General features: G+C 35.8%; 1 protein-coding gene across 1 annotated transcript; it reads left to right on the forward strand.

The window, feature by feature from the left end:
- The first annotated feature begins 7,411 nt into the window (after positions 1 to 7,411).
- LOC145641695 (AAA-ATPase At3g28580-like) lies at positions 7,412 to 11,182 on the forward strand. Its single transcript, XM_081692611.1, has 2 exons — positions 7,412 to 7,980; positions 9,896 to 11,182. Exons 1-2 carry the CDS (start codon positions 7,541 to 7,543, stop codon positions 10,998 to 11,000), a joined length of 1,545 nt encoding a protein of 514 aa, XP_081548737.1. The 5' UTR covers positions 7,412 to 7,540; the 3' UTR covers positions 11,001 to 11,182.
- The last annotated feature ends 10,992 nt before the right edge of the window (positions 11,183 to 22,174 follow it).

The raw sequence follows: 22,174 nt of genomic DNA on the forward strand, positions 1-22,174 counted from the left end.
AGTCATCATGATCACTTTAACGGCTAAAATATTACCTTTACATCACGTTGATGTCAAATGGCTAACAATCCACATGATTATTGCTAAACAGTACAGAACCCCCTTGACCAAATGCTCTATGGTAACAACCCCCTTTACAAAACTATTCTCTATCCCTTCACCTTTTCAAATGCAAGAAAAGGTCTTCAATGACCTAAGATAAGTGGTCTAGCTACTAGCTTACGCAAGATTTTCATTTGACAGCAATAAGTTATCAAATAATATTGGTAACTTGTAATTCTATAGCATTTCCTCAAACTACTAAAGGATTCATGACATCCCATTTTGCATTTGTGTTAATTATCTTGACCCTTTCTAACATGTTTAATTTCTATTATTTTGCATGGTTGAATAAATAGTTAAACACACTGTATAATAAGAAATTAATCTAATTCTTATGATCATATGGAAAAATTTTAATTGCATCACATCATCATTAAAATTAAAAAATTTAAGGACAAAGATAGAGAAGCAGTCAATAGTCAAGAAATGTGGAAAAATTGATGAACCCGTTACGTAGGACGTAGGGATCACGGCAATATTATATGAAAACAAAATAGGTCATACCTCTTGAATTGCCCCGTTATTTCCACTAAAATGTTCATGATCCATGACAAATTGATTTGTCCGTTTGTTAATACAATTTGACCCATTGGCCATTAGGCTACTCAATCTTAATTATTCAAATTGAAATAACAATTAAGTAATCACTCCCTCCTTTTATATTTGTCCCTATAGTAATAGTTTATCATCATTAAAAGTTGGCTAAGGTTGTGTAATAAGTAGTGGTGAAAATCATGTAGTTTGGTTCTAAAACTTTATTTGAGTCGGATTTTATTCGGTTAAGAAAAGTTTCAGATTTTATACGTAATTGAGCTGTGTTTAATGTTTGAAACAAGTCTTTCGAACTTATTTGTGAGAAACAAATTAGGACCTGTTCTGTTGACCTTATTTTCACTTATTTTAGGAAAATTAAGTTCAGATAATGTTAGTTTATGGTTAATAAAGTTCAAATAAGATAAGTTCAGGAAAAATAAGTTCAGATAGGTTGTGATAAGGGTTAATTAGGGCTACCCAAGTTTAATCTAATATATATATATATATATATATATATACGGGAGTTTTTTTCCCGAGTTTTTAGAGAGCCACGTAGGATCTAATTTTCTCAGCGCCATGTAGGATTATAAATCTTATTAGTAGCCAATTAAATAAGAGATTATTAATTTCTTTTAGAATTAAATAATTTAAATGTCATGTAAGCAAAATTGGCGAATGAGATTTTTAAGTTTAAATTAATTAAATATTATATATTATCTTTTAATATTAGGAATTTTATCTAAATATATAACAAATTTTAGGCTCATAAATACAAAAAAAAAAAACATTATTTAAAAAAAAAATCAAACAAACCGTGCATCGCACGAGCTTTATCTAGTTTATAACTAAAATAAGCTCTAATAAGAGCTAATAAATTTAGATAAGATCAATTAAAGTTAGATAAGTAAAAATTAGGGGAATAGAACACACCCTTAAGGCCTGTTCACATTTATATAATTTCAGTTCACTTCAGCTCCAATCAATTCAATTCAACTCCTAATTTCCTTCTCTCATAAAATATTCATTTCAGCTCAGTTTAGTTTAGTTTAGTTCAGTTCAGTTCAGCTCCAATCATTTTAGTTCAGCTCAGTAAATGTGAACAGACCCTTAATTTCAACTATAACCCTTCTAAAAAAAATCAACTATAAATGATTATCGATGAATGTGTCTGGGATTGAGTCAATTTTGGGTCGAGTAAGATTATTTTTACAATCAAGGTAATGTTGGGTATATATTAAAGATAATTGATATTCCAAATATCACGTCTTCAATCAGTCGGCAATAATCAAACATATTGCCGTTAATATATATATTACCATCAGTATATGTTACTCCCTCCGTTTCATAATGTTAGTCCCATATATTATTTTGGGCGTTTCAGAAAGATATACCCATATTGAATATATTTCATTTATAACTTGATTTTTTTTTAATTAATTGATTATGGACTGATGACATGACTTTAATTAAAGAAATTTTTACCTTAAATTATGCAATTATAACACGTGCTTTCCTAATGAAAAATAAAAAATGTTAAATAAGGTAAACTAATTATGAAATATGTTGTACTTTAATGTTAGATTCCAAATATATTTGTTTTCTTATTTTATGTGATTGATTCCATATGGGACTAAGAGCATGCACAACAATGAGGAAAAAATAATTTCCTCATTCTCTCTCTACCCACTTTCTCTCTCCTTTATTTCATGAGGAAAATTGGTGAGGAAATTTTACCCCATCAATGATCAAAAAAAATTTCCTCACCTTTCTCTCTCCTACTTATTCCAATACTCCACTTACTTTTATCTCTCTTACACATCACCATATATTTGTTGATTTTTGTATAATTAAGTGTAAATATTACGATTTAGGTTTAGTAATCAAATTATTTTAATGAATTTAAAATATAAATTTCTAATTTAACGTGCATAAAAATAAAACCTGAAAAAAAAATTCCGTAGTAATAAAACCGAATTTTTTTGGATAATAATATAGAACGAAAAATAACGTACAATCGTTAACTATTCTACATACTAAAATAATATATTGTCGTACAATTATTATAAACTATTCTACAAACTTTAATATTTAATAACCTTACATTATTAAAATTACGCTTACTGAATTCGAACATTGTACGATATTTGATTTTTTTACTCATTAGTAGAACCATATTTTTGCCAAATGTGTTCCACTAAATCCGCCTTTAAAGAAACATGAGTGTCTCTATCACGTAAGGTCATTCTTCTCTGAACATACGTGTCAAAATCAACGTTAGGCGGTCGGCCAACATTGAATTCAAAAGGCTCGTTGTTGTTCACCGTGACACTTGTTGTTGCACTGTTGTGTTGTGGCCGATCTTGTTCGTAGTACTTTCTCAAAACTTCGGCCCGAGTATAGTTGTGTCGTTCATCTTCGACAATCATGTTGTGCATAATGATACAAGCTTTCATAATATCGCACAAAATGTCTTCGTTAAAGGCAAGTGCCGGTTGTCGTAGTATGGCGAACCTGGCCTGTAGTACCCCAAACGCTCGTTCAACGTCCTTCCGAGCAGCGGCTTGTTTATCAGCAAATAATTTATCCTTCTGAAGTTGAGGTAGAGTTATACCTTGAATGAAAGTAGGCCATTTAGGGTAAATGTCGTCTGCTAAATAATAGCCCAAGTTGTATTCATGGCCGTTCACAGAAAAATTAATTGGAGGTGCCCGGCCATGCAAAACATCATCAAACACCGGAGACCGATAGAGGACATTAAGATCATTACAAGCTCCAGGGATTCCAAAGAAGGCATGCCAAATCCATAAATCTTGATCTGCCACGGCTTCCAGAATAAGGGTAGCATTTTTACTTCGGCCTGCGTATTCCGCTTTCCATGCCATAGGACAATTCTTCCACTCCCAATGCATGCAATCAATGCTACCTATATATCATACCGGGAAAGCCACGCATTTCATTTTGATACAAGACTCTCCTTAAATCTTCGTCCGTGGGACTTCTAAGGTAATCAGCTTCAAAATGGGTGATAACCCCTTGGCAAAAGTGTTGCAATGCATTCCGAGCGGTAGTGTTACCAATGCGTAAGTATTCATCCACGGCATCCGGGGCGGTCCCATATGCCAACATCCTAATTGCTGCGGTGCATTTCTGTAACGGAGATAACCCAAGTCTGCCAGCTGCATTCCTACGTTGTTGGAAGAATTGATCTCCTTCAACGACCTTGTTCATAATCCTACAAAACAAAGGTCGTTGCATTCGAAATCTACGGCGAAACTGTTTTTCGTTGTATACTGAGTTACTTGCAAAATAATCATTAAACAACTGTACATGCCCCTTTTCCCTATCTCTCTTATCTGTATCGCCTCTAGGCTCTGGAACACGATCAATTTCGGTTATGGGTTGGGGTTGTGTTTGGTTAGGCAACATAGTTGGTAGCTGAGTAGTGAAAAAGTCATCAACTAATTGATCAAATTCCGCATATTGATCAGAATCAGATGAGCTTGATGTTGAGCTAATGGAAAACATTTTGTATGTGGGATAAGAAAGAATTTTTGGAGGGTTTATTATATTTTGGTGTGTTTGTGGGTGATTGTTTCAGTGGTATTTATAAACCATGGACTCAATGTGTGGTCATAAACTAGAGCGACAATTCAATTACTGACACGAGTGACAATTCAATGACACAAAGTTCACATGACTACTATCAATCCAAAAAGACACGAGTGACAATTCAATGAGACTTGTCTACTTTTCAATGACTACTGAAAATACATTAAAAGGGGATTGACATAAATGAGACAAGTGACTTTTCAATGCAACCCAAAACAAACAACTGATTACGACTAGTCATTGCTTAAAACAAATAAACTTCAGTACATACTTAGCTCATTACAAATATATAATCACAATACTTAAAAACCTACACGAGTCTTCGCCCGTAAACTAGTTCAATTAACTCTTCCTTGTGCGCCTCTTCAGCAGCAGTGAGTGGTGTTGTCTTACTCAAATACAGTTGCAGCATATCAAAATTCATCTTCTTCTCTGCTAATTCAACTTGTTTTTGCTTCCTCTTTTCCTTTTCCCTATCAAGTTCCAACCTTTGTTGTCGTAGATTTGCTTCTCGTTCTCTAACCTCAGTACACGCCCTCATCTGTTCACCGATACTCAGAAATGCACTCTCGGAAGCCACTGCTTTGCCCTTACGCTGAGATTTCGTTTTTTTAACACCATCAGGTCGTCGTAGACCTCCCGACGAAAATCCATCAGTTCGAACGTCACTCTCACCCTCAGCCCTAGACCTCTTCCCACTTCCACTACTATTTTCTTCGTCATCAGCACCACAAGCCTTTCTTTCCTCTTTCGACAGACCCCATCTAAGCTTTGTCCTCCACTTCGGGTCTTGATTAACCATTTCCACTGCGTGGGGAAAAGCAAAATTATGTTGTGGATTAGTGGAGATATAAAACAACTTTGATGCATTTTTAATTCGATCAGCTTCGTTGTAACCACTTCCACTTTCTGGAAGTTTACCCGCTTCCTCATAGCAACTAGTCCACTGAAGCAAATCAGCTGCCATTCTTCGCCAATGTGTCTCTAAACTCTTCAAAGGTCTTGGCGGTAGTATATGCGGCTTCTCTGCTTGAGCTGCATTATAAGCGTCACATACTTTTCGCCAAAGGTGAGATGCTTTTTGGTTCGTACCAACAAGCGCGTCTCCACTTATTTTCAGGTATAACCCAATTAGAGCTTCATCTTCAGCAACTGACCAAATGCGACTTGCTTTAGCTAGTGGTTGGTTGGTCGGTATTCTAGGAGGTGGTGGAGGGTATTGAGGTGTCTCCGGAACAGCTTCTTCTTGGCTCTCATCATACTCAGAGTTGCTCCCTACAGTAACGGGAGGAGTTTGTTGTTCATAGTAACTGTTTTGATTAGGAATTTGTGGAGGTGTTTGTTGGTGATCAGAATTTTGCAAAGACGGGTTGCCTAATCTTCCTAGGAATAGTTGAAAATTGGGATTAGTGATGAAATCTTCTCCTAAATCAGAAAAATGTTGAGAAAGATGATAGTAATTAGGGTTGTTGGGATCCATTAGATTGTATGTTAAAATAACAACAATAATAATTACTTTATTTAAAAAAAAAAAAAACCTCCGGAATTACAATAAAAAATTAAATAAACGATAACGTATTAATTAAATATTAGACTAATTAAAAAAAACAAATTACTTAGGAACACAAAAAAAAACCCTTTATTAACTTAACAATAGAAATTAAAATTTTGTTTTTAAATAAACAACAATAATAATTACTTGACAACAAAACTGCTCCGAAATTATAATTAAAACAACGAAACAAAATTATGGGATTTTTTTTTTTTAAATTATAGCCTTTCTCAAATTTATATAAGAAAATAATATTTAGATGTAAGTAGATTTGGGAGAAAATTAGCAAAAGAAAAAATTTGTGCTTTTTAAAAGTTTGTCAAATATGTCAAAATAGATGTCTATTTGTAGGGAAAAAAATTTTAAGACCGTTTGTGAATTTTTTTTTTTTTTTTTAATTATATCTAAACGAAAATAGCCGTTTAGATATGTGACCGTTTTAAAACGGTAGGAATTTTCTGATTGGGTAAGAAATGCTGACAGGACGCGTGTCAGCCATTCATTGGCGCTGCTGACGCGCCCTGTCAGCGGCTGCAATTATATATTTTTTTTTCCTGAGCAACCATCAAAACGACGCGTTTTGATGGAAGCTTGTTCTTTCAGCTTCCCAAAACGCGTCGTTTTGGGGGTGGGCTCAGCAAAAAAAAAAGCTGCGATTAGTAATTTTTGTGGGGCCCACTATACACTATTCATCATCAGATTTCCTCATCCTATGAGCATTTTTGGACTTCCTCATAAGCAAATTTTTTTTTCCTCATTGTTGTAGTACCAAATTCATCATTTTTGCTCAACATTTTTGCTCATGAGGAAAATTTTCCTCATTGATGGCAATGCTCTAACATCATGAAACAAACGGAGGGAGTAATATATATCCTCTCAATTAATTAGAGTTGATTCTCTTCTAGGACAGTGCTATAATATAATATCATGTTGGCCATATAATTCTATAAATACCATGTAATTATCTTTTTAAAATACAATTAACTCAATCAAATATTATTCCTTATTAGGGCGGGTTATCTAATTACCTTTGCCAAGTTGATATTTACCTTCCTAAATTTATTTACTGTATAAGGATTTGTGATAATTTAGTGCAGAAAACGACAAAGTTATGGCATAGTTGAATAATGTAAAATATTTGTTTTTATTGCGTTCCACTCGATTCACCCTTTGGGCTAATCCGGATTCGAGATCAATTCTAGTTGGTTAAGTTCCAATTCCCTTTCAATTGTTGTTGCGAGAGTCTGAACACAGGACCTTCCTACCAAGTGTAGTCCCTATCACTACTACACCAACATCCAATCGGTAAAATGTAAAATATTTGTGAAACAAATGCTTTAACTTGTTTTGATGTTCTTCGCCAAAATATATAACCTACAAAAGTTTACCTAAACAAAATAAAATCTTACACCAATAATAAAATCTCTACATAAAATTATATAAACATTGAAAGTTCAACATGAAAGACAAAACAGAGAAAAAGAATGAAAACTTTCAATATTAATATATTATAACCCCAAGACCTACCTACGCTTAATAAGTCGTCGTTTTCTCGTAGCATTACTACAATATAAATAGCCATGATCATGAACCATACTAAATCAAAAAAGTTTGAATTAATAAGCAAAGAAAAAAAAAAAAAAAAAAAAAAAAAAAAAAAAAAAAAAAAAAAAACCTCCAAAAAGAAAAACAAAAATCACTTTAGAATATTCTAAAGAAGAAGAAGAAGAAGAAAAAAAAAAGATGATGATGAACACAAACGATATGTTCATGCAATTTGGGTCATTTCTAGCAACAATGATGTTCGTAAAGGCCATGTACGAGCAATACCTCCCTCATCAATGGCGTGATTCGATCCGTTCGTTTATGTACCGATACACGGAGAGAATAGTAAGGTTTTTCTCTCCGTATCTTCATATAACCTTTGAAGAATATACCGGGGAAAGGTTTAGTCGGAGTGAGGCTTACATAACCATACAAACTTACCTTAGTGAAAAGACTTCGGATAAAGCGAGGGGATTAAAGGGTAATTTTGTTAAGGATGGTAAGGCGTTAGTGCTTGGATTAGCTGATAACGAGGAGGTGACCGATGTCTATCAAGGTGTTAAGGTATGGTGGACTAGCCATAAGAGTTTTGCTAAGTCTCAAACCATTACTTTCTACCCTGGAATGGATGAAAAAAGGTACATTGCTTCAAAATCTATTGTTTTTTAATTATTATTATTTTTTTAATCTTAATGCTTTTTAGTTTGTAATTTAATTAGTGGAATTTTTTTTTCCCTATAAGTGTATCTCAATTTGAGAGTGAATGTAAAGGAAAAAAAATAAATAAATAATAAACCTAAGGGACCAAAGGTGTATCAAAATTTTGGGATCGATTCTCATCATCTGCTCTTATGGTTCCTTAAACACCAGAAAAAAAAAAGTTTATCAAAGACACCCAAAATAATTGAGGATTAGAGTTAGATTTATATTAGGTTTTTGATATCATAGCCTATAATTTGAGAAGCTTAAATTAGCTTCCTTGTATATAACTTCAAGTTTAGCTAATATGTAGTTTTGGAGGATTATTTATTTATTTTTTTTTAAATAAAATGTTGTCATGTATCACTGACTACTATCCATTTTAGCAGTAATATATGGAGTTTATGGAGAAGTTGTTTGATAGATTACAGAATCATAAATATTACAGATATATAGATCGGTAGGTTGATAAACTCATTATAAGTTGAATTAAACGCTAAAAAAAAATATATGTAGATTTTTCAGAGCTTATCACTTCCCTTGATTTTTAATGTGGTAAACTTGTCGTTTTCTTACATACCTGGAATTAAAAAAAAAAAAAAAAAATTGTATTGAAATTAATTAGAATTATTTTTGTTGATTTATCACTTGACCTTGTGCATAAAGAACAATGAAATTCTTCATAACAATAAAAGGAACCACAAAAAATTGATGTCATTGGTGTGCATTTGTGCATTAATCTATTAAATGGCACCATATTGACATATACAACTATATAATATAAGTCATAGTATTATAGAGGTCATAGTCTCCAACGTCCACATACACCGGCCAAATGGCCAATCTCTGTATTTGATTCATCGTCAGCACAGTTGAGTGTTGAGTCTATTACGACCAGGCGGACCAGTTAAGGAGTCGTAAAGAGAATTTCATTAAAAAAAAAAAAAAAAAAAAAAAAAGTCACATGCTCCATCTGAAAATAACAGTCACATCCATTTTGTTATAATCATATTACTACATTTTTTGGTCTCAATAAGCATAGAATCAATCAATATCAATATATAATATTAAAACAGACAGCAGGAATGACACGTGTCATTTTCTGGTACGGTTTTTTCCCTCCAAAACTTTTATTTTTCTTTTTTTTAAAAAAAAAAAAAAAAATTCACCTTGTAAAAAAAAGCTATTTATTTTTGTATATAATTGTGATTGACTTCCTAAAAAAAAATATCAACAAATCATACATAATTGTAATTCACTTCCTAAAAAAAATTATTCACATATTTTTCATATCTTTTTTGGGTTTACATCCGGTTCATCCTTTAGGCTAATTCGGATTCGGGACTCAGTTTTGAATATAAATTTAGGGCCTGTTCACATTTACTTAATTTCAATTCAGTTCAATTAAACTCCAATCAATTCAGCTCCAATCAGTTCAGTTCAGCTCAGCTCCTCATTTCATTCTCTCATAAAATATTCATTTCATTTCATTTCAGCTCCAATCATTTCAATTCAGTTCAGCTCCAATCAATTCAGTTCAGCTCAGTTTAGTAAATGGAAACAGGCCCTTAGATTCAACTTTTTTCAATTTCATATAAAAATTTGAGGATTTTTTTTTATAGACTTTGAATTAACATTACAAGTTGTTACAAAATTTTGTAAAACCTAGGCGTGACAAGGGGTTTAATTTAGTAATAATAATAATAATAATAATAATAATAATAATAATAAAACAACCAGAAATCAATATTGTATAATTGTAAAATCAGGCAAAGAGAAACTCCTTTTTGGAAATTAGAATACAAAAAAAAACCTAACTAATGCCAATATTTTGGTTTATTATCCTTGTAACAGGCATTATCAACTTACATTCCATGGAAGTAACAGAAAGTTTGTCACTGAAACATACTTGAATTACATTTTAGACGAAGGCAAAGCAATCACAATAAAGAACAGGCAAAGAAAATTGTTCACCAACGTAAAAGAAAAAAGTGGATCATACTATAGTAGAGGAAGCTTATGGAGCCATGTTGAGTTCAAGCATCCGGCTTCTTTCGAAACCCTAGGTATGGAAGAGACCAAGAAAAATGCCATCAAAAATGACCTCCTTCGCTTTAGAAGTGCTAAGGATTACTATAACAAAATCGGAAAGCCATGGAAGCGCGGTTATCTCTTGTATGGACCTCCTGGCACTGGCAAATCAACCATGATTGTAGCCATTGCTAACTTGTTGGAGTATGACATTTATGACCTTGAGCTAACCGCGGTTAAAGACAATACTACGTTAAGGCAGCTACTCATTGAGACTTCAGGGAAGTCGATAATTGTGATTGAAGATATTGATTGTTCTCTTGATCTTACTGGAGAAAGATCAACGACAAAGAATGAGAAGAAGGATGATGAAGGAGAAGATGATAAGGAGAAGGTTAAGAAGAAGATGAAAGATGAAGGAGAAAGCAAAAAAAGTGAGGTAACTCTTTCAGGGTTGTTGAATTTTATTGATGGAATTTGGTCTGCTATTGGAGAAGAGAGGCTAATTATATTTACTACTAATCATTTTGAGAAGCTTGATCAAGCACTTATTCGAAGGGGGCGAATGGATGTTCATATTGAGCTTTCGTATTGTTGTTTTGAGTCGTTTAAGGTGCTTGCGAATAATTATCTAGATGTTAAGTCGCATCGTTTGTTTGATACTATAAAGGGCTTGTTAGAGGAGACGAAGATGAACCCTGCTGATGTTGCTGAGAATTTGATGCCCAAGTCTCTTGAGTTGGATGTTGATGTTTGTTTAGGAAATTTGGTGAAAGCTTTGGAAAAGGCGAAATTGGATGATCAATTGAAGAAGGAAGAGGAGGAAAAAAAGGAGAAGGAGATGAAAGCAAAAATAGAGGCTAAGGAAGAAGGGAAGGAGGAACAAGAAGAAAATGCTAATGAGAATAAGGCTAAGAATGACGAATAATGTATGAAAAAAAACCATGATGTTGGGGAGAAGGGGATTTAGTACGTACTTGTTATTAAGTGATATCTCATGTTGTCATATGTATTTTGCAATTAATTATAAACCTTAGTTATAATCAAATTAAATTATTATGTAGTATAACTTTTGTTTTGAGGTAAATGTTATATTAGCTCATTTTAAAATTATTCATCTTTAACGCATAACTAATTAAACATAATTGATGAGAGTGAGGGATTAGCTCAAGGTGGTTAGAGCCCCTCTCGATTACAGGTAGTTATGAGATCGATTCTCATCAACTCGTCATTGTGGCTCTCTAAACACCAAAAAAAACATGTAATTGGTAGTATTAACAATAAAACTAGTACCACATATGTGCTAATAATGTATATGGCTGTTATTTCAATTTTAATATAATTCGTATTGTTTAGTAGTGTTGACTGTTGAGCTAGATGAGCAAATTTGAATAGGGTTTATTGATTTATTTATATACTTTTATCATCATCATTATCTTGACTTAATTATTTGGCATCTTTTTGAGAAATTTTATTCGACATTGTCTTAGGTTCAATGTTTTTGATGCTATGAACTAAACACAAAAATTTATTAAAATCCGATATACATTATCATTATTGTAAATCGGTTTGCTCGCACTAAAAACTTTCTTCATCTTCCATTCATTCCGCTCTATTCCCCTCTCTTTCTCTCTTTATAATGCTATAATATCTGCAATGACAACCAACAAACGAACGAACGTCTTGATTAATCTTTCTACATCTTCTTCTTCCGACGATAATGGCGACGATTCCACATCTGCTCCATCGTCTAGGTATAGCAATTTTTTTTTTTTTATAAATGATAACTTATTTGCTGAATTTGAAAATCTTTGTGAAATTTATTGAATTAGATTCATTTTTGCTGAAAATTTGGAAGAATGAAAAGTTTGAATTTGATTTAGTGGAGATGAACGTGAGTTGATTGATGATGACGATGACGATGCATGGAACTGAAGATGATGATCTTTCTCTCTCTAATTGATTTGTTTGACTGGGATTGTTGTGTTTTTCCATGACTAATGCTAATTTTGTGTTTATTTTTGTTGATTTTGATACGGAGTACTCTGTTTTGCATATGTAGCTTAATTACTTTTATGAAAAAAATGGTCACTTTTGTGAAAAAAAGGGTCACTTTTGTGAAAAAAAAAAAGGATCACTTTTGTGAAAAAAAAAAGGATCACTTTTGTGAAAAAAGGGGTCACTTTTGTGAAAAAAATCACTTTTGTGAAAAAAAAGGGATCACTTTTGTGAAAAAAAAAGGGTCACTTTTGTGAAATATGGGTCACTTTTGTAAAAGAAAAAGGGTCACTTTTGTACAAAAAAAGGGTCACATTTCGCAAAATGTTCGATGTACAATAAAATTATTGTAAATCGGGGGCATACAAAAGTTTTTGATGAACTAAATATGTTATGTCCTTATAAACTACGAAATATTTAACATAAATAAAAATTATACACAAAGTATTGGGTGGGCACCTAATATTTCGTCAGTCAAAACTCGAGAACGTATCGGATCATCGTCATCATCTTGCGATGAAAAATAAGTTTTCATCCGATGAAAAATTGGTGGTGGTTACGGCAAAGGAGAGGAGCGAGGTCATCCATGGCGAAAGAGAGAGAAAACTTGAGATTTTCGAATTTTTTAGAAAATGCCTAAAAATCAAATTAGGGTTTTCTAATGTGATGTATAATTGTAGACACCTTAAAATGTCTCCCCAAAACCAAACCCGATGATGAACACCTTTCACCGCCATTGTTGGTCGGGTTGAGTATTTAATCTTTGGAGTGCTTAAATCCATGTTCTATCCAATACATTTCATAAACCAATCCATTTCCTAGGTCATTTCCCTAAACCATAACCTATTTTCCACTTTTCGTGTCCACATCGCAAAACAGAGCTGAACTGATTTTATGGATAAATAATTTTGATCCAATTATTATTTTGATGGATGGTTTTTGAAATAAGCTTTCCAACCATATATCATAAGCCCAATTCCGAGTTATAACGAAAAAGATATGAGCAAAACACTAAACTCGGCCCAAAACCGACACCCTTCCACTAAAACGGTCTTATCGTAAAATATACAAATTATTTTGACTTGATTTTAATTGTCTTGGAAATTATACTTGATAAGCTTTCCAATGATGTATTATATGTCTTATTTCGAGTTACAGATCAAAAGTTATGATATTTTAAAAACAAGTAAAAAACTGGAATCACCGCGCACAGTGCAAAAGCACCGTGTCACGGGATTATGCCTCGTCTGACGGTTCCAGGCACCGTGTCACGGTACTGTACATCGTGTCACAGTGCCATTTTCGAAGATTTTTTACGTCAAACTCCACCGTGGCACGGTACCTGCTGCCGTGACACGGTATTTCTCACCGTCTCACGGTGCTTTATCCGTGTAATTTTTGCGTTTTACCATACCGTGACACGGTGTACTATACCATGCCATGGTGGGCACTGCCGTGTCACGGTACGTGTGCCGTGTCACGGAATTTTCTCGTGTCTTTTCCGCGTAAACCCTTTACGCGTTTTCACTTCCGTAGGTCAAATTTTTCCCGCGTCACTCCAGTTGTCCACCGTGTCACGGTGCTCTTTGCCGTGTCGCGATGTTATTTTTTAGGGATTTTATCTTTTTAGGGTTCCGCGTGTTCCCTCTACTCATTTTCCCTATAAATACCCCCCTCATTTCTGCAGTTCGGGACATCAAATCCTTCTCTCTTTTACACCAAAAATCATTCTCTTCTCTTTCTCTCATATTCTAAGCCTCAAACCTATATTCCTAATTACACCATTATTTCCTTAAGCACTCCAAGGAGTCCATACTTAACCCGAGGTTACGTCCTTAAACCAAGGCGTGAAAGGTACAAATAACTGAGGGTTTGGACCAAATCAAATCTACATTTATTTAATTTAATTTTCATTTGATTTATATTTTCTATTGAAGTTACAAACAATTTATTCATGATGTAGCAATTTAAAGGAACGCGCAGAATGTGAGTAATTAATTAATTTAATCACTCTTATTTTATTTTAATATTGCTAGTATCATGATTAGGTTAATTTTATATTTGATTTGACTAACACTATTATTGTTAAATTGCTTCCAATATTAATGTTTACTCTATTATTATTTATGATCACCATATTGCATGTTTAAAGGGAATGTGTAATTGAAAATCACGCCTAATAAGATAATTTGGACAACCGGTTTAGGTTCCTTTTAATCTTGTTATTAAATCAAGTGATCACTAATATTTTAGAATAATGTGTTGCATTAATATTAAACCAATTTAGCTTAATAATAGTTTGGAGCAAATTGAATATTTTGTTTGTATGCCTTTGGGATCGCAGGAATCATTTTTCACTATAAGAATCGAGTAGAGGCCAATACGGGCGAATGTGACTCCATGACTCACTTCTTACCATCATCCCCGATCCTCCTTTCGTGGTTCCGGACCATATAGAATTAGTAATCTCATGGATTCTGAATGAGGTGTAACCTTCACGGGTCAATCGTTGTTGTCTATCGTTGTCCCTTATCGTGGTTGCCTTTTATGATCCGTGAACGGTTTACAAGTTCCTTAAAAACTTGTTGGCGGATCCCTACGTTCCTTGTCCCTAATCGTATTATGTCAATTCCCACTTCCTATGAGTGTCAAGCATATTCACCACATACTTTAACGTAGGCGCACTTTGAACGACGCCTACAATAATTATTGAAATTCGTTGTCCTATATGATTATATGTTGGATTGTGAGCATTTTGATAACATATGCATGTATTTTGGTTGAGAAATAAGCAAGTTATGTTATACCCATAACCTTTAGTATGAGCACTTCAATGGAGGCTCCACCATTGTTATACATATCATCAAACAAATTATATATATCATCAAACAAGTTGTACATATCCTTCATTGGCTGGATAATATCCTCTGTTGGTTATATGATATCATGGTTGGATGATATCCTCAATTAATTGGTTATATAATATTAATTATGATTGTGTTTATGATATCATTTATTGGCTGGATAATATCCTCTATCACAAAGTTTTATATGCGGCTGGCCGCACCGTACGACCAACTATAATTTTTTTTCTCTCTCTTCTATCTCCTCTCCTCCATTTTCTCATCCTTGAAGCACCGACTTCCTGCTGCAACGATCGTCGTCTACTTCCTTCTCCAACCCAGATCATCGTCGACTTCCTTGAAGCTCCAACGGTCCAACCTAGCCCGTGGTTGTCGTGAAGCTCCTCGTACTCTGTCACCGAAAAACAATTTAGAGGTTTTTAAGGCCAAATTCAGCCATGAAAACTCTAGATCTAGTGTTTTCATGGTCAAATTTGGCCTTTTTAGCCTATTTGAAGTGAAATTTGAAGCCAGTGTTAATAATTAAGGTATTTGTTAGATTTAATTGTTTTTTCCAGTTTGGTTGTGTTTGAGTTGGATTTGGGTTTGTCTGTGGCAGCAGAGTTGGTGGCAGCGGGTACGGAGGTGGTGGGTTGCTAGGCGTGGTGTGTGTTGCTGGGCATGATTGGTGTGGATGGTTTTGGGATCGGAGTTGCTGGTGGTTAGGGTAGGTTTTGGGATCAGTGTTGGTGTGGGTTGGTGGGCGTGGTTGGTGGGGGTTGCTGGTGGTTGGTTGTGTGGGTTGGTAGGCGTGGTTGGTGGGCGTGGTTGTTGTGGGTTGCTGGTGGTTGGTGGTGTGGGTTGGTGGGCGTGGTTGGTGGCTGCTGGTAGTTAGGGTGGTTTTTGGGATCGGAGTTGGTGGCAGCATGGTTGCTGCGCGTGGTTGCTTGTGGCGTTGGGGCTAGTGGCATGGGGTAGGGAGTACGAGAGGTGGTGGTGGTGTGGTGGAGTTTAAGGCTTTGAGATGGCGTAAGATTAGGGGTTACTTACTTGGTTAGAGGTTACTAAGGGGGTAACTAGGTCCGATCAGGGGTTACTTGGTACGGTCAGGGGTTACTTGGTCCGGTCAGGGGTTACTTTAGGGATTACATGGGGGGTTACTAGAGGGGTTACTTGGGAGTTTACTTGAGGGGTTACTTTAGGGGTTACTAATAGGGCACTCTGCCGCACCGTGCGGCCAACTGCACCAGAAACGCACTGATCCTCTATTGGCTATCGGATATCATCCATCCATGAGGCTATCGGATATCATCCAGCCATGATATCATATAGTCAATAGAGGATCTCATCCAACTAGTAGAAACATCTTCCGGCTAATAAAGGATATTATATAGTCAATAAAAGATATCATCCGGCCAATAGAGAATAACATCCAACCAGTAGAATTCTCATCCAGCCAATAAAAGATATCATATAGCCAATAAAGGATATTATCCAGCCAATAAAGGATATCATTCAGCTAGTAGAAATATCATCCGCCCAATAAGGGATATCATGAAACCAATAGATGATATCATCCCGCCAATTGAAGAAATAAAAAATCCGCATTTTGTCAGTCCGGACTGACACAATAGCTTCTCAGAATTATATGTCATCATATATATATGATTAACCTATATGATTGTATGTTGAATTGTAAGCATTTTGATAACATACGCATGTATTTTGGTTGAGAAATGAGCAAGTTCACTACAAGAATCAGGTCGAATACCGACGGAATGGTTCCGACGGACCTAAAAATCCGTCGGAAAAATCAATCACTACTAGAAAACAGGCAAATAGCGACGGAATAGTTCCGACGGACCCAAAATTCCGTCGTAAAAGTCGACATTTCCGACGAATTTTTATTCCGTCGGATATTTCCGACGAATTCAAACATTCCGTCGGAAATCCGTCGTAAATTTCCGACGGAATATAAATCCGTCGGAAATTTTTACTTTTCCGATGGATTTTTCCGTCGTACAGTACCATTTCCGACGGAATTTAAATCCGTCGGAAATTACCGACGGAAATTCCATCGGAATGTATATTTTTAAAAAAAAAAAAAAACACCCTCTTTAAAGAAACCCTAAAACCTTTATTTCCTCCTCTCTCTCCTTCAGCCGTTTCCATTCTCTTTTCTCCTCTCCTTTTCTCCTCCTTCTCTCTCCTCCCTCTTCTCCTGTTGCATGCGCCTCTTCTCTTCTTCTCTCTCCTCTTCTCTTCTTCTCTATCCTCTTCTTCTCTCTCCTTCCTCTTCTCCCTGCTGGCTGTTCGTTGCGCCTCATCTTCTTTCTCTCTTTCCTCTTCTCTTTCTCTCTTTAGTTCTTCGTGGTGGTGTTCAAGACAATGGGCAGTGTGTATAGTGGTGTTCAAGTCGATTTCTCGCCGATTTCTAGAAATTAGTGGTTTTTCATGTCAAATTCGACCATGAAAACTCTAGATCTAGAGTTTTCATGGTCGAATTTGACCTTTAAAACCCAAATTCGAGTCTATTTTGGGGATTTGTTGGTAAAATTCAAGGTATGTTAATTTTTTCTTACGTATTTTTGGTTTTTGAGATTTGTTTTAAAAATTTTATGGAGATTTGGTTCGGGATAATTTTTGTGGTTCGGGATAATTTTTGTGGTTCGGGATAATTTTTGTGGTTAATTATCGTTTTTTTTTAATTTTCTTTATGAAATTCTTGCTAAATTTGTAGATCTATTGGTTTTGATTTATTTGTGTGGTGTTTTTCGATTTTATTGTCTCAATTTTCGTATTTTTGGGTTGATTTTCGATCATGGGTTATTTTCGGTTTTTTTTTGCTAAATTTTGTGTTTTTTGGGGTTTATTTTAGGAGTGGTGGTGTTTGAAGGTGGGAAGGGGCTAGGGTGGGTGTCGGTGGCGGTGTTTGAAGGTGGATTGGTGGCTGGTTTGGGTGTCGGTGGTGGTGTTTGAAGGTGGGAAAACGGTTGCTGTGGGTGTTGGTGGTGATGTTTGAAGGTGGGAAAAGGGTATGCAGTGGGGTCTGGCCGTCTGGTGGTGCAGGGTGGTTGGTTGCTGGTGATGTGGGCTGGTGCGAGGCTTTTTTTTTTGTTTTTTTAAAATAATTTTTCGACGGAATTTTCGTCGCAACATACCGACAGAACTCAGTCCGTCGGAAACTTGCGACGGACTTTCTCGGGCCTGAAAATATTCTCCGACGGACTGAATTCCGTCGGAATAGTGTTTCCGACGGAAATTCCGTTGGAAAAAGCCCATTTTCCTACGAATAGTTTTCCGACAACTAGTTACGACGGAATTCCGTCGGAAACGAGTTTTCCGACGGAAAACAGGGTGTTTCCGACGGAAAATTTCCGTCGTTATTTAGCTGTTTTCTAGTAGTGAATATTTCCGACGGATTTTATTTCCGTCGAATATTTCCGACGAATTCGAAAATTCCGTCGGAAATCCGTCGGAAATTTCCGACGGAAAATTAATCCGTCGGAAAATATGTTCTTTCCGACGGATTTTTCCGTCGGAAATTTAATTTTCCGACGGAATTTATATCCGTCGGAATTTTCCGACGGAAAATTCCGTCGTAAACTAATTTAAAAAAAAAAATTCGGAACCTACCCTAAACAACTAACCCCCCCTTCACTTTCCCTAATTCCTTAATTCCCTTCTTCCGCCTCTTTACACTTTCCCCTTCACATTCTCTTTCTCTCTCCTCTTCTCTCTCCTCTTTTCCCTCTGCCCCTCCTCTCCGTCTCTACTCCCTCTACTCTTCTCCAATCCTCCATCTTCTAACCACCACCAACACGGCCGCATCAACGCAACAGCTACAACAATCCTCCCTCAACCACCAATCCTCCATCTTCTCCCTCAACCACCAATCCTCCATCTTCTCCATCAACCACCACCAAACCACCACCAACATCGACCGCAACAACATCAACAACGCTACAACGCAACAACGCAACAGCAACAACAACGACGCAACAATATTATAACAAAGCCGACTGTTTTCAAGGTTTTTGTTTTGTAGATCTAGTTTTAATTTAGGTTAGATTGTAGATCTAGTTAATTTCTTTGTAATTGTTATGTTAATTTATGAATTATATTGGCTAATTGTATATTTTTGTAATTGTTATGTTAATTTATGAATTTTATTAGATAATTGTGTGGATTTTTTCGATTTCGTTGTTAATTTAAGATTTTTGGGCTAATTTTCGTTGTGGTGTTAGTTTTCGAATATCTGGGGGTGGATTTTCATTTCGTTGGGGTTGATTTTTGTTTCGTTGGGTTTAATTTTCGTTTTTTGGTGTTTAATTTTCATTTTTTTTGGGTGTTTTCGGGATTTATTTTCATTTTTTGGGGTTCAATAATGGTGTGGTAGTGTCGGTGGTGGTGGGATAAGAACGATCTGGAGGTTCTGGGGTGGGGTCTGGTGGTTCTGGGGTGGGGGCTGGTGGTTTTGGGTGGGTGCAGTTTTTTTTTGTTTTTTTAATTAAATTTTCCGACGGAATTTCCGTCGGGATTTTCCGGCGGAATAATATCCGTCGGAAATTTCCGACGAACTTTCCTAGGCCCGAAAACCTCTTTAGACGGACTGGTTTCCGTCGGAAATTCCGTCGGAAAACGCTTTTCCGACGGAATTTTCGTCGGAAAAGTGCGTTTTTCCGACAAAGTATATCGCGACAACCAGTTACGACGGATTTCCGTCGGAAACTAGTTTTCCGACGGAAAATTTCCGTCGTAATTTGGCTGTTTTCTAGTAGTGGTTATGTTATACCCATAACCTTTAGTATGAGCACTTCAATGGAGGCTCCACCATTGTTATACATATTATCAAACAAATTATACATATCATCAAACAAGTTGTACATATCTTTCATTGGCTGGATAATATCCTCTGTTGGTTATATGATATCATGGTTGGATGATATCCTCTATTGATTGGTTATTTAATATCATTTATAATTGTGTCTACGATATCATTTATTAGCCGGATAATATCCTCTATCACAAAGTTTTATTTGCGGCTGGCCGCACCGTACGGCCAGCCATAAAAAAAATTTCCCTCTCTTCTCTCCTCCATTTTCTCATCCTTGAAGCACCGACTTCTTGCTCCAACGATTGTCGTCGACTTCCTTATCCAATTCAGATCGTCTTCGACTTCCTTGAAGCTCCAACCTAGCCCGTGGTCGTCGTGAAGCTCCTCGTACTCCGTCGTCGGAAAACAATTTAGAGGTTTTTAAGGTCAAATTCAACCATGAAAACTCCAGATCTAGTGTTTTCATGGTCAAATTTTGCCTTTTTAGCCAATTTGAAGCCATTGTTAATAATTAAGGTATTTGTTAGATTTAATTGTTTTTGCATGTTTTTCCGGTTTGGATGTGTTTTGGTTGGATTTGGGTTTGTTTGTGGCAGCGCAGTTGGTGGCATCGGGTACGGGAGGTGGTGGGTTCGTTGCTGGGCGTGGTGTGTGTTGCTGGGCATGGTTGGTGTGGGTGGTTTTGGGATTGGAGTTGCTAGTAGTTAGGGTGGGTTCGTTTTGGGATCGGAGTTAGTGTGGGTTGGTGGGCGTGGTTGGTGGGGTTGCTGGTGGTTGGTTGTGTGGGTTGGTGGGCGTGGTTGGTGTGGGTTGCTGGTGTCGGTTGCTGGGCGTGGTCGGTGGTTGCTGGTAGTTAGGGTGTTTTTTGGTATCGGAGTTGGTGGCAGCATGGTTGTTGCGCGTTGTTGCTGGTGGCGTTGGGGCTGGTGGCATGGGGTAGTGAGTACGAGAGGTGGTGGTGGTGTGGTGGAGTTTATGGCTTTGAGGTGGTGTAGGATTAGGGGTTACTTACTTAGTTAGGGGTTACTATGGGGGTTATCAGGTCCGATTAGGGGTTACTTGATACGGTCAGGGGTTACTTGGTCCGGTCAGGGGTTACTTTGGGGGTTACTTGGGGGGTTACTTAAGTGGGGTTAGTTGAGGGGTTACTTTGGGGATTACTTGGAGGGTTAATAGAGGGGTTACTTAAGTGGGGTTACTTGGGAGGTTACTTGAGGTGTTACTTTAGGGGTTACTAATAGGGCACCCTGCCGCACCAGAAACGCACTGATCCTCTATTGGTTATATGATATCATGCCTGAATGATATCTGGCTATAGGATATCATCCAGCCATGATATCATATAGCCAATAGAGGATTTCATCCAATTAGTAGAAATATCATCCAGCCAATAAAAGGATATTATAAGTCAATAAAAGATATCATCCAGCCAATAGAGAATAACATCCAACCAGTAGAATTATCATCCACCCAATATGGATATCATATAGCCAATAAAGGATATCATCCAATTAGTAGAGGATATCATCCAACTAATAGAGGATATCATTCAGCTAGTAGAAATATCATCCGCCCAATAAGGAATATCATGTAGCTAATAAAGGATATTATTCAGTTACTGGAGGATATTATTCAGTTATTGGAGGATATTATCCAGCCAATAGAGGATATCATCTCGCCAATTAAAGAATCAAAAATCTGCATTTTGTTTGTCCGGATTGACACAATAGCTTCTCAAAATCATATATCATAAATATAGAAATTAAGATACAATTTCCTAATATATATCAAAGAAAAGTTGCTAAATTATTATGTATCAAAATTTTGACTTATAATAATTGCATAGTGAAAAAAGAGTTGGGACGAAAAGGTAGTACATCACCACAAAAGTAAAACGACTATTTTTACTCCGCATGCACAGTAACATTAAGATACATTGAACTTTGTTTCAAAAAAAAAAAAAAAGATACATTGAACTTGTTTTGTGAATGTATTAGAAAACAACCCAAAGACTTGAAGTCTCCTTATAATAAAAGAACAAAAAAGACCAAGTAATGTTGATCATTGACGCCTCTTTTGGGTCTCCTTCACTCTATGTCAGTTTCTGTCATCGCAAAATTATTTCTTAATTACGAAGGGTCGTCTTAATCTTAGTACACATTAATTAATTCATTACATTCACATGTATGAGTCAATAGTAAAGGCAGTGGTCTTTAATATAAAAACGAAATAAGATATTGACATAATTGGTGATGATGATGTATACCCGAATACGATATGTTTATCAGTTTATGCAACTTTGCCTTCTTACCAGAAGAGCTCCTAATATTTTATATCGGCTTTATTAATAACACAATTCGATCAATGTAAATTTTATGTGTATTGATACACGAAGATAGTTGTCAAGATTTTATTCTTCCTTAG

Source organism: Chenopodium album, chromosome 8 (genome assembly GCF_948465745.1).
Source record: "Chenopodium album chromosome 8, dcCheAlbu1.1, whole genome shotgun sequence".
In the NCBI taxonomy this organism is placed as follows: Eukaryota; Viridiplantae; Streptophyta; class Magnoliopsida; order Caryophyllales; family Amaranthaceae; genus Chenopodium; species Chenopodium album.

Coding starts and splice junctions, on each gene's coding strand:
- LOC145641695 (XM_081692611.1), top strand. CDS start 7,541: ATGATGATGAACACAAACGATATGTTCATGCAATTTGGGTCATTTCTA. Junction 7,981..9,895: donor CCTGGAATGGATGAAAAAAG/GTACATTGCTTC, acceptor TCCTTGTAACAG/GCATTATCAACTTACATTCC.